Source organism: Enhydra lutris, unplaced genomic scaffold (genome assembly GCF_002288905.1).
Source record: "Enhydra lutris kenyoni isolate GAN:26980312 unplaced genomic scaffold, ASM228890v2 scaffoldscaffold1, whole genome shotgun sequence".
In the NCBI taxonomy this organism is placed as follows: domain Eukaryota; kingdom Metazoa; phylum Chordata; class Mammalia; order Carnivora; family Mustelidae; genus Enhydra; species Enhydra lutris.
Genome location: NW_019154085.1, coordinates 32238729 through 32252642, shown reverse-complemented (window position 1 = coordinate 32252642; position 13914 = coordinate 32238729). Strand labels below are relative to the sequence as shown.

Here is a 13914-nt window from a genome sequence, read left to right as displayed (position 1 = left end):
CCTATCAACATGCTTCCAACATCATATTGTAGATAAAGAAATGCAACAGTTCCTATTTCTACAGCGTTTGCTTGTGTCCCGTGGTTTCACACAGCAGGCATGAGATCAAATTATACTCCGGCTCCATCTCATCATCTTAAGAGACAAGCACATTTTAATCTGCTTTTACTCACCCAGAGGTCCACCTGGATGTAGCTGAGGACCAAAGTGTTGGTAGCAATGACTAATGCGTTAAGTTTATGGTCACAAGATCCCCAAACAAAAAACTAAAGGTAGACACTCAAGCCTGATGTCTCTCCAAGAACCCAAGAGGCAGATGTTTTAGGAGACGTCTTCATGCTTGTCTTCCCACTTGTCTCAATGTCTGGTGTGTAAATGCACATACTCCCAGCGTTTCAGGTTGCAAAGGGTGAAAAATGGCCAGGGGACCACAACAGAGTATTTATCCTGGGGTTTTGGTTTGGGTGCCTGTCCATTCACCTTGGCTTTTGTAGGGTAATCGCAATAACAGAACCTGCTGTTCCGTTTTTCAAGATTATTTTCTGAACCGGGATCCATCTCATGAATGGTGTTTAAGGTTTTAATCTTAAAGATGACCCCCTAAAAAGGCTCTAGGTAGTTTTATATTCTTTCATAGGTTTTCTTTTAAACTATATTCCTCACGAATGTATAAAATTACCCAAGATCAATGTTCATAAGAGAGCTAGGTAACCGATTAGCACACCTTCAACACCCTTGTAGGTAAGGGAGAGGTTTTTAAATATAAATGAGCACCTGGTTTTCTGAAACCCAGGTTCTTGACAGTTTTAATTATTTAATCCATTCAATGTTAATCATACCCTTTTAATTGCCCCCCCGGGGGGGGGGGGAATAGTCAAACATTCTTTGTAGGTTAATGTGACTTTTTTTTTAAGCATAAAATTCAGTCTTACACATTTGAAAAGCTTTCTACAGTACAAATTTAGGTTTCTGAATTTCTGAATCCAGGCCCCAATAAGCAAAAGCCTCAAAGGAACATTTAGCGAGTTGGGAATGCTTACTTACCCAAGTGAACAAGTTTCTGTTTTTTGTGGGTTTTTTTTTTTTTTTTTTTTTTTTTAGTGAATTCCAATGAAACAGTTACCTTGTGATTTTTGTTGGCTAGAGAAAAATGGAGACTTTCAATCCACCCCTCCCATCCCCTACCCCCCGTGTCGCCTCTTTCTACTAAATGTTTTTCCCAATTATGTAGTTAAACACTGGAAATTGCTCAACCTTGATCTGTTTCAAGGCCCCTTCTTTAAGAAGCCCTTTTGGGGTGTGGTCAGGCGGGGATGGGCTGACTTCCCACGGGCAGCCCCTATCCCACCCGGGTGGATTGTAGCATTAGTATTACATGAAGATTCATTTTTTCCTTTGCCTGCACCTTCTATTATGGCCTCATAAAAGAAATCAGCTCTTTTATTTCTTTCATTGAGTCTTTATTGGTATAGCCATGTTAGTTTAAAAGGAAGCCTGCTTATGGCTGCTCACGGCTTGTTAATTTCCAAGTTAGAGTTTTTGGAAAAACCTTCAGAATGTCATTTCCCAACCTCTAGAGTCAAACTGCTCTGTGTTTGAAAAACATTTTCAAGTTGAACAAAACGTTTTTTCCCCTCTGATTTCAGTGCCTGTGAATGCCAGAAGAAATTTAATTTTGAAAGAACAAAAACTAACATCTTTTTCTAGTTAAATCTGCGCATATGCAATACAATGAATTCATACGTGCCACAGTGTGCACGCATGTGCGGAAGCTCAGAGCAAGATTTGCATGCTTGATGTCTGCCACTGCCATTGTGCCCAAACCAGGAGGAGTCTTGAACCCTCAGTGAGTCCCTCTGTTCCTCCTCGGCCCGAAGGCCAAATGATTCGTAGTGACTCAGACTTGAAGCGGCTCCACCTATCTCCCTAAGGACCCTTTTCATAGGGAACCACTATAGCTCTTCATGGGCGACCCCAGAAAAACCAGTAGGAGCTAACCCAGTCAAGGTGTAGGGGGCGTCTCTCCAGGGAAATATTATGGGGCCAGATGCATTGTCGAAGTCAGAACATAGGATTAAAGACTGTTATCTGGAAAGACCATCCACATCAATATTTTTTATAATTGCAAAATTCTCAAAATAAGAGGGGCCCTGTGGTTATTTTGTTCAAGTCCACATTTCATAGATGGTCAGACAGGCCCAGAAAGGTCATTTGAGGAGCTACTAGTAAACTTTGGACTACCATAGGTTGCATACCTCGGACAGCCTGCAAGCTAGGAGCCCCTCCCAGCTTGCCGAAACCCATGCTGTGTTAAATAGGGAGCAATTTTCACTTGGATTAGAATCCAAGCCTCCTACCTCGTAGGGCAAACAAACCATCGTCTCATTCAATTATTCCTTTTAAGCTGAAAGATTCCTGAGTCATCCCGACCCCAGTTCCCTCTTTTTCTTCTGTATTCATGCATGAATGCTGAGCCCTTTTTAATGTTCTAGCACATCATTTATCCCAAAGCAGTATGCAAACCCTACGCTGTGGTCAAATATTGTGTGGCTGGGGCGGCAAAGAGAAGGAAAGGGTGAACTGCCCTCCAATCAATAAAGGAGGTAGAACTTAGGAAACTTTTCTTATTTTCTACCTTTTAGTATTAACGGAGTTTGCTACTTATAAAATGAAAAAAATAAAATTGAGCATGTTAAATACATAAAAAAGTGGAGGTACGGTAAACATATTTAAGGGAAAAGGCTAGTGCAGATGGCAGTGGCTCGTGGCCAGGATTATGGGATCAGAGAGTCATGGGTTCGAACCCAGTCTCTGCCCTCACTGCTTCTTTGCCTTTAGAAGGAGAATAACAACAGTGCCTCTAGTGTGCTCAGTAATGTCTGTAAGTCCACTGTCCGCATCTAGCAGAGTTGGTACTTGACAAATGATGGCTGTCACCATGCTGAGTCATCACGGTCTTGAAAGCTGGCATGGAGGCTCTGCTCCTGGAGGAGCACATCGCTTACACTTCTGAATTTTAGGCTGTCATGTATTCATAAGCACTTATACTGCGGCTCCTTGAAAATTATATATTCTCTCCACCTCACAGGGGATAAGATAAGAGCACATGGGCTGCACCCAGACCCCCGAGGACAGTGCCAGAGTGGGGATCCGATGCCAGCAGATGGACCGGAGACAGGGCTGGGGCCTCTGAAGTCCATCAGGCCAGCAAGCCTCAGTCTCCCAGATTAACCTTCAGATGACCGAGGTCCAGCTCCCACCAAGCAGGCCTAATGCCTCCTCGCTGCTGTGTGTGCCCGCAGAGGCCACCAGAGCAAAAGGGCCTGACTGGGGCTGGTGGCAGCTGGGCTGCCCACTAGGGAGGGCCTCCCTCGCTGTCTGCCCTGGGGAGAAGAGGCTACAACTGCCTCCTCTGGGAAGCTCTGGTGCTGCGCTGGTGAAAGGACAGAGAGGAAGAGAGAGGACAGCCAGCAGGTTAGTAAGACTGGGTTTGTCTAGTAGGTCTCAGGCTTCCAGAAAATTCTGGAGGCCTAACCAAAGCATGACCTTCCAGCTATAAACAGGTAGAGCACTTAACTACCGAAGGCCTCTCCTTCCCCTTCCCAGCAAAGGTGAAAGTTCCCGACCCTCAAAAGCTCTGGGAGAGCTGCTGAGGAAAGTAAGATTCCTCATTCTCACACTGAGGGGCCCATTGGCGCAGAATGCACCGCTGATGAAGGTGCCCCGGGGACCAGAAGCCTGGGAAACACAAGGCACGCAGGGCACGGTGGTGACAAGAAAAAGGCTGGCCTTCCCCAGGAGGTTGTCTCCTCAGGCGAGGATAGTCCTCTGAGGGTCAAATCACCACCGCCTCGTGGGATAAAGGGCCACTCTTACATTCGCTCCTCCTTTTCCACTTGGCTGCTCTGCACGCTAGGGCAAGGACGTGGAGCATGGGCCCAGGTATGACAAGCCCACGGGGTCGGCAGGCCACAGACCTCAGGCTTCCAGCCCTGAAACAAAGCTACCAAAGCCCTTCTCCACCCTCCTGTGCTCCAGGCCTTCTGGAAAAGTGGAGCAGATCTGGGGCACATGGTCTGACCAGCGGGTTACTCACAGGGACTCCTGCACAGAGAAGTGAGGGGTGAATGTCTGGGAAATCTGTGACAGGGCTGTCGTACCCCACAGGGCACTTCTAAAGGAGACGTTCCAACGTCACAGGCCCAGCGCGTTTCCCGAAGAATTGCATTTTGGTGGGTGGGGTGGTGAATGAGCCAAGTGCAGCCACATTTCAAGCAAGAGGAGAAGGACCTGGAGTCTGGAGCTAGAACCAGGGGTGAGCCCTCCCTGTGTTACTCACTGGTTCTGTTCCTTTGGGTAAGTCACTTAACCCTCTGGGTTTTGGTTTTCTCATCTGCAAAGTGGGGTTCATAGATATAAAAGGTCTGGCGTGGAGAGGAGGGTCTATAAGCAGACCCGTTTCAAGAATACAGCTTTGCAAATGGAATTGATTGGTAGGAAAAAAAATGAGTTTTGTTAAGATTTAATTTGAAAATTTTATCTGAAAGACTGCCCCCCACCACCCATGGCCTGTGGATTAGGTGACAGGGAGGGAACCTGGGACAAAAGTCCCGTCTAGGAGGGTACTTTGTAAAGCCCTGCAGGGACTGTCCCACAGGCAGAGGGGGGCAGCAGCCCCCGACCCCCTTCCCGGGGCCACTTCAGTGAATTCGGTGAGTCCCAAATGCCTTTTGCTCCTCCCTGCCTGTCTGTTTTCTCACTTTCTGCTCTGGACAGGACTTGGCGAATACTATTTGGTTTTTTGGGTTTGTTTGTTTGTTTGTTTTTTATATAAGACTTGAAATGCTACCAGGAAACCAAAGGGAGCCGATAAGGACTAACTGCACACCAAACTCTATGATATATTTAGTGTTTTGCATTATTTTAGAAGCTCCATAAAGCTTGCCATTCGCAACAATGTGGATGGAACTAGAAGGTGTTACGCTAAGCGAAATAAGTCAATCAGAGAAAGACAATTATATGATCTCACTGATATGAGGAATTTGAGAAACAAGACAGACGATCATAGGGGAACGGAGGGAAAAATGAAACAAGATGAAACTAGAAAGGGAGACAAACTGTAAGAGACTCAATCTCAGGAAACAAACTGAGGGTTGCTGGGGGGTTGTGGGGGAGGGATGGGGTGGCTGGGTGATGGACACTGGGGAGGGTATGTGCTATGGTGAGTGCCATCAATTGTGTAAGACTGATGAATCACAGACCTGTGCCCCTGAAACAAATCATACATTATATGTTAATTTAAAAGGAAAAAAAAAAAAAAGCAGCAGCTCCATAAAGGCATCCTGCCTCCAGGCCCCTGGGGTTTCTAACAAACAACTTCATACCTAACTAAGCTCTAAAGCCATCACATACCCACAAGATAAATTAAGTGGCGCATTTAGAAGGGATACTTGGAAAGGGGGCCACTATCTGGGAGGATTACAATTCTGCTCAATCAAAACAGAACCAAACCGAATCCAGTACTGCAATCTTAAGGGGAAGGGAGCAGGGACAGTATTGGAGGGCGGGGTGGCAGGAGGAGTAGGGAAGACTGTGGGTACATTTTCCAGGCATAGTATGATCATAAAAGAGAAAGGGCGGATCATTTTTCCAGTAATGTGAACGATCCGCGGTCCAAAGAGAGATCCAAACTATCTGTTCCACCAGTTTTAAGCTTTTCTTTTTTTTAAACCCAGACTAAAACCAAACTATTTCCTTACTGTGTTTCAAAACCAAACCAATAGAGTTTGCATAAGAAACCCTCTAGAACCATTTACTTAATATTTAACTAAAACTAAATTAAGAGATGCTACTTCAGAGAAACTGGGCTGCATCTCTGTCGCCTAATTCTGCTTCATTCGATGCAAGTTAGCGTGGGTTACAATCTGGCCAGTGTTGAATACTTTTCAAGACTCATTAATCTCAGGCAAGAACCAATTTAACGAGCAGGGCAATCTTTTGAAGAGAACGGTGGTAGTGGTTTAAACAGAGGATCAGGAGCTAATCACATTTAAAGTCATCTCTGGGCACTAAAATTGACCCTGGACGAGGGGAATGAATTATAGGGACTGGGGGGCCGTTCCCCATTTCTTCCTTACTCCCCTGTGGGACAGCCAGATGGCAGCCTGCCCACGTCCAGAGACAGGGCTCCATTCTGCCCACTGTGACAGGTTATCACAAAGTTTGCCTCTTAACCAACTGATGGGTCAGCTTTATAAAATATTACTCTAGACTCCACGGCCGTTACACTGTCTAGATCATGGGCACAGTGTAAGTGTAAATTTCAGGTCTTTGTACCACAGATATCAGCCAGCTAGTGTTCAGTAATCAGCATGTGAGCCACGTGAAAGCATCATTTCAAACTTCAGCTCTCCAGTGTGAATATGACTGAAAAGACTAGGAACAGAAGGGCCTGGCAAAAAGAAATCTGTTCAGATTCCTTTTATATTCGCCAAGCAATTAAGCATTTTCCTTTAAAGTGTTCCTTCGATCCTGTTGAGCACAAACAGCGGGCAGCCTAACAATTATTCGGCGATGGATTGGATATGGATGTCAACTGCACTAACACTGACGGGATTCACCGCAAAGAGACAAAATTAGTAAAGCCACGTTAGCATTCGGTCTGCAAAAGAGAGGACATGGGTTTGGTTTTGTTTTTTAAATGTGATCTGGCCCAGCACTAGCTCTCTTGCTTCTTACTCCACACCATAGCTGAAGCTCTTCTACAGGTCACACAGCAGACATACAGAGAGGACTCATGACCGTGTTGTGTTGCAGGCCTCCGAGCATCGTCTAGCTGAGTCCTTCCATCTGAGAGCTAGGGGCGCTGCTGGCGGGAATCCTCACCTGCCTTGCGCAGGTTTCACTGCAAGGATTACGGTCCAAGTCTTGATATTCCGACCCGGCCCGTGGCTCTGTGCCTCAATTAACTGTCTATCCCTACCCCAAAAGAGCTGTTTGGACCAAGTTTGGACTGGCATGAGATGGCTGGAATCATGAGACTTACTGAGCTGGGTCCGTTGGTCTTGAAAATCTAAAGGAAAGGACCATTGGGAGGTGACCAGCTGGCAACAGGAGGTAAAGCAGCAAGTACATGGGGTCCCAGCTTCACTGAGCAGAGGACCACACTGTCCACAGGAGTCTGGCCCTGTGACATTCTGGCTCTCAGATTCCCTGGCATCTTACGCCAAGTCCCCCTTTTCCCGAGCAACTTTGAGTGGGTCTCTGTTTCTGGAAACCAAAAAACACTACCTATAAACATCAGCCTGGTGTTCCTTTCATGGTATTACAGGACCAGATCCTTCTGACCAGACCTCAGAGCTGAGGATGGAAGTGGAAGGAGCCCCACCCCCCGCCCAGCCCCTCACACTCGGGCCTGGCTTCCAATCAGGGACGTCAGCAGAAGCCATGGATTCTTAGAAGAGAGATGAACTCTGCCTGAAAACGTTCAGAAGCAGCCATCAGAAAAACTGTCAGAATAGTTTGGATAGGGTAATAATTTCTTAAAATAGTCATACTTAAGTAAGAATGGTGTGGAACAGATCTTTTGATGTTAGGAAAAAAATTTGCAAATTTTCTCATATGCAAACTTGCCGTGTTTACAAATGAGAAGAATGTTTACAAGTAGAAAAAAGGGCAAGGAAAAACTTGAGACAAATTTTAACTTTACTGGAGTTCGGGCATCAGGAACCAGGTTTTCTAAGGGCTGGTCACTGGAGTAAGCTATTTATGGCCAGAGAAACTCTAAGTCAGAAAGATTAGGTGCCTGAAATTAGGAATCCCAAATTCAAATGCCTGAAAGGGGCCAGGGTGGTCACAAAGGGTAAGACAACAGGGAGTGGTGAGGTCTGTGCCCAAACTGAATACCCAGTAGAAAAGCACTGAAATTCAATTTTTGTAAAAGATTTATTTATTTTAGAGGGTGATGGAGGGGCAGAGGGAGAGAGACAGAGAATCCTCAAATAGACTACCTGCTAAGCATGGAGCCCAGACGTGGGCCTCGATCCCAGGACCCTGAGATCATGACCTGAGCCAAAATCAAGTCAGACACTTAACCAACGGAGGAACCAGGTGCTGTTCAATTTTAAAGGACTTTAAGTCACTATTAATGACACTATAAATTTAAATACCATTTCTCAAAGTCTCAAACTTCTAAAAATCTTATTTGTAAAGATACATGGTCTCTGATCCATGGAAAAAATCAATAGCTCAGTATCATTTTATAACTGATGAAAAATCCATTTAAAAACTAAAGCCTCTCTTTAAAACACACACACACTCAAAAAGCAGAATAACAATTCACAGAGGAGTTCATACAAATGGCTAATAAAAATCTGAAAAATGCATTCATCTTCACTAAAACTATATGAAATGAAAATTAACTGAGATAACATTTTTTTTCCATTGGTGAAATTAGCAGTGATTAAAAAATGAGAATGCACAAAGCTTATGAGGAAACGTCAAAAGGGGTACTCACACCCGATGGGGGTGCTGTACCAAACTATTTCTAGGAAAATAATTCAGCAACAGAGCTCAACGATTCTACGAACTCTGTGTGTCAGAAGAAGTTCTGCTCCCTTAGGAATAAAGCAAATGTTTCCTGGTGGATGTAACTGAATCTCATTTTGGTTTGGTCAGGACAAAGTCAAAGACAAATGTGCGGCTCAACTTTGAATCAGTAAAGCTATATTTCATTTCAGACAAGGCCTTTATCTCCTAATTTATCCATATTTCCCCTAAATTTGCTTTCCCCATTTTTACTTGCATCTCATTCTGAATGCCAAGAGGTATCTTAAAAGAGGCAGTATAGAAATAAATAACATAAGAACAGACAAAAAGGAGCTTCCCAAGGATGAACTGTGGTATCGATATTTGCACTGCTATTTTACTAAATGGAGAATAACTTGACGTAGCAGAAAGTGAGATTTTGCCTCATGTTACAAAGCCGACCACCATGCAGAGTCAATGAAATGGTCTCTCATCTTTTTGAGACACAGCAATACTGCTTTAAAGCCTTTATTTTTTGGTGGGGCCGCCACCATACCAAAGTGGAAGACAAGAGATGGGACAGTCACTCTGGACAATGACTCTTCCTAAAGCACGGTCTACCATGTCTTTTCATGAGAATCTAGGTCAATAACCATTCACAGTCATCTCTGCTCCGTGAAATCCAATGGTGGAATCCAATGCCAGGTTAAACACCCTGGTAAGTGACAGAAGAGGGAAATGATAACTCGACTGATGTCTTTTAGCTAACTAAAAAGGCTCGCTTGTCTAAATTTTCTGGGATGAAATACTTTGACTTGTCGAGAAAGTTACATAAAAGACACTTAGATAGAAAAAGAGTTCCTGGGCGCCTGGGTGGCTCAGTGGGTTAAGGCCTCTGCCTTCAGCTCAGGTCATGATCCCAGAGTCCTGGGATCGAGCCCCGCATCGGGCTCTCTGCTCAGCAGGGAGCCTGCTTCCTCCTCTCTCTCTCTGCCTGCCTCTCTGCCTACTTGTGATCTCTGTCTGTCAAATAAATAAATAAAATCTTAAAAAAAAAAAAAAAAAAGAAAAAGAGTTCATAAATGTCAGATGGGCAAACCTGAAAGACAATCATAGCAAATATGCAATAGAAGGTAACTTTGGGGAGCACCTGTTTAGCTTAGCTGGTAGAACATGCAACTCTTGATCTTGGGGTTGTAAGTTCGAGCCCCAGGTTCTATGTGGAGATTACTTAAAAATAAAATCTTAAAAAAAAAAAGGGTAACTTTGGGCAAGTGATTTTAATGCTTAAAGCCTTGGTTTTAACACCTCTTTAAAAAAAAAAAAAAAAAAAGAGAGAGGAGAAGCTCTTCATGTCATTTAGCAGCTGCCTCCAGCCCATGAGGCCCTGGAAGCCAGGATCAAGTCCACTCAAGCCAATGTGATCACGGGTGAGTTATTCAGTCTTTCTAGATACCAGTTTCTGATCTGTTAAATGGGCTGGCAAGCACCACCTCTCAGGATCACAGGCAGGGTTCAGGGAGGTAAAAGTACGGAAGGCGTCGTCACACGGAGGCATGAGTTGTAGTACGATGCTGATGCACTCAATGTAGGCTAGGGCTCATTATTATTTGAAGCATTACTATCCCGATCTATAAAATGATGAAAATGATACTCACCCATTGTTATGAAATCAAATAAGATAACCAACACAGATGCCAGTAAAAGCAATAGAAGATGTACTGTGTGTGTGTGTGGGTGGGGGGATAGTCAGGATTGCAACGAGGAAGTGCTTACTAGAACCATAAACTCTGCTAAGCTACCTCAGATGGTATGAGTCACCCCCGTGATAACAAATAATTTTTTAATGCAATAATACCTATTGGGATTCCATCCAAGGAAAACCGTGGAACGGACAGAAAATCTCACAAGAGGTTTAGCGCTCCTGAACACAGTTGCCTTTCCAAGCCTCTTGGACGAAAGAAGATGTTTAATGCTAGGAGGCTTCGCACTCTGCCCCGTGTCATTGGCGTGGCTGCATCCTCACTCCCTAAATACCCATGTCCCTTCTGCCAGAGAGGCTGCCTCAGAGGAAGCTGCTTCCCTGGGGAGGGCCTCACTGTGCTCCATCCTGCCATCCCTCCCAACCTCCCCCACTCCCACCAAACCCACCAGGGACTTCCCTTCCCTTCCTGCCTTCCCCCCAGAGCCAAACCAAGCATCTTTTATTATCTCTGCAACAGGCACAGAGCTCCCTCCTCCCCACCTCCCAACATACCTTTCCATCTAAGTCTCTTGGGCCGCTCTCTCTCTCTCCCCCTTGCCCCTCCTGTCTCCCCCCTCCTATCTCTCCCCCTCCCACCTCTGCTTGTCCCTGTCCCTCACTGTTCTTGTCTATCTCTTAAAATGGCCTCCACTGTCTGCACAAGGAACTACTAGGAATTCCCTGCTTCGAGGATCCGACTGACCACACAGGACATGGAACCTCGAGCCCGGTGGCCTGTGGACCTGAGTGCACAACCCATTTTTTAAAAGCAAGGGACAGGTCACCAAAGCACAAGACAATCTATTACTCAAAGGTTGCTCTTTTCCTTTCTCAGGAAAAGAGCTGATCTGCTCACTCTCTGACAAAAGACTGGTAATTCCACCTCACACAGAAAGTCCTTTGGGCACTTTGAAAGGAAGACTCCGCAGTGAAACGTGACAACCAAAACAACAATCAGAGAGTTCCCTGACTACCATCCGGTGTAAAGTTTCTCTCAGCTGCTCAGGAAAAACGGACCACTCTTGGTGGGGGAGACAGCAGGCCTTGAGCCGATGGCATAAGTGAACAATTATAAAAGGGTTTAACATCATCTGCCTCACTCAACCACCATAGAAGTTGGAAAACTGGTATATATTCATATGCACACACATATAGAAAGTAAATGACAGGGAGGAAACTCAAGCACCCAGCCCCTTTGCTGCATTTCAGAAATGCTCCCTGCCCCTGTGCACGCTCCTTGCCTTCCCAGTGGAGCCGGGACGGCCCTGCTCTGCAGGTCTCGGAGGGGCAGCATAAAGAGACATGCACGACTGATGATACCACCTTTCACCTTTTGCAAGAAGCCTATGCTTTTGCAGAGTCTCAGGTCATACTCTCGCTCATACAGGAGCTAGATTTCAGAAGAGGACTGCTTGGGATACAGGGATGGGGAAAGGAACCAGTGGCTTGTCGGTTTAGAGAGAAAAGGAGAAAAAAAAAAGTCAGGAAGAATTTGGGGCCAAATAATCATAACCATAAGCCCTGGAGACCTTAGTGGTTAAAGCTCTAGGCTAGAGGCTTCAAACCAGTCCTCGTACATGTGGACTTCAAGGATTCTTTGTTCAGCTGACGCATAATGTTTTAAAGATGTATGCCTACATTTAAAAAATGGGAGGCTTCCCACGAAAAACAAATCTAACAGCTCCAGCCCGTTTGCTTCAGGGCAGTCACAGGTGGAACAGAGAGGTGGCTGCTCCCCAGGGCCCCTAGTGGCAACACCGTGGCTCTCACTGACACCCCCCACTCCCTCTACCACCCCTAACCATCCCCACCACCCTCCCCACCCAGGACTTCACCCCTTGATTTCCCTTCCCCTGTCCTAAAGGACATGTGACGTTATGGTTTCTGACTGAGGCCCCTTGAACTTGGTCTACAAACGAGAAAAATAAAGCCCAGAGTGGTGGAGTCATTTGTTTAAGATCACACAGCTTTTCAGAGCAGAGCTGCACAAGAACCCAGATCCCTTCACACAGCCAAGTGTTCCTGAACCCCCGTTTTCAGCACAGAATCTTGAGTTGTGGAAACAGCCATGCTGGCAGCCTTGCTCTGATGCGCCCCCGCCCAGGGAAGCAGTCTGACCTCTGAACTGGCTGACCATTAAAACTCCTTCACCTTCACAGACTAGTCGCTAAGCATTACCACATTCAAGCAGCGATGGGTAGCGTCCTCTCACAGGCCAGGCCCCTAGTTCTAAGCTTCTAAGACCACTTGGAATGATCAGTCAACAGCTTCTAGTTTCAGTTTTGGGTCAGATTGTACTAAAATTGGCCTCTTGGGGGGATGCATTTTTATGCCCCTACATGGGTTCTCAGAAATGTCCTTTTTTCTCTGCACCTCACATCTTTGCTCTTCTGGGTTTATTCCCGCAAACAGAGGTGTGTGCCAATGTACACGCATCACAGGTTTGTCTGGTTTTTGCAAACAAAACAAGTTATGTTCATAGCTTTTAAATATTTCCAAAGTAAACCATATAAAAATTTAACTCTAAGTGATTTAAAAAAAAAAAAAAAGAACAACAACAACACATATGCAAAGTACTTGAATTCCAAAGCAGGTGGCTGTTGTAGGTGTCGTTGTGGTTAGTAAGTAATAGGCATACTTACAACCCATATGATGATCAGTCTTCTGGATAAATAAGGATCAATGTTCCAGTGAGTGAACGGAAGAAATGTGATGTAGAAGACTTCTTGACCCAGAGCAGCAGAAAATCGGAATAGGTAATAGTAGAAATAATTCTTCACAATGTACTTCTGTACATAAGCCTAAAAGACAAAAGTTAGAAGACTCTGAGTTCCTCCAACATGTCACTGTAGGGCAAGTTTTTTAAAACTTCTGTGTAAAACTCATGAGCTCTCAACTGCCAGGGTGTTTCTATGATGTAATTACAGTAGCATTGCTATCCGTGTTCTCAACCCTGATACGGAAGAGGTTAGTTCTTCATAAAATTAAGTAGCATCATGATAGGCTATCAGCAGAAGGCACATAAGCCTCAATCTTGTCTCCTTTGTATATACAGAAGGCAAATGCTGTGAAGACACTTTCTGGGTTTAGGATTATAGTAGGTAGAATAACATAGCCAAATATTTCCCCCATCCTAAGGGATCTGTGAACTTGCTGCCTTACATGGTCAAAAGGACTTGGCAGGTGTAATTAACGATGTTGAGATGGAGAGATAATCTCTTTGGGCTCAGTGTGACCACAAGGATCCTCGCAAAATGGGAGAGGGAGGAAGGAAGGTCAAGGAGAGGGTGATCTGAAAATGGGGAGAGGGCCAATGGGCAAGGGAGGCAGGGCACCCCTGAAAGCTGGAAAAAAGAAAGGGAAGATTCTCCCCTTGAGGCTCTGAAAGCTATGAAGCCTCGGTGATGCCTTGGTTTTGTCTGAATATGAACCATTTTGGACCTTGGATCTCCATAGCTGAAAAAGATACATTTGTGTTGTTTTGAGCCACTGAGCGAGTGGTGGCCTGACAGGGGACTGCAGCAGTCATAGATAAGGAATACGGGGACTTTAGAAACATCACTCACCAGTGAGTATTTTTAGTTTACCTTTTATTTTTTTTTTAATTTTTATTTATTTGAGAGAGAGACCCAGTGGAGGGAGAG

At 45.1% G+C, this 13914-nt stretch overlaps 1 protein-coding gene across 1 annotated transcript in view; it reads right to left on the bottom strand.

The window, feature by feature from the left end:
* LOC111138525 (sphingosine-1-phosphate phosphatase 2) overlaps positions 1-13914 on the bottom strand; it is a 106665-nt gene that overhangs the window by 49478 nt on the left and 43273 nt on the right. The window contains exon 2 of the mRNA XM_022496306.1: positions 12913-13071. Coding sequence (XP_022352014.1) covers positions 12913-13071 — 159 coding nt within the window. The remainder of the gene's footprint in view (positions 1-12912; positions 13072-13914) is intronic.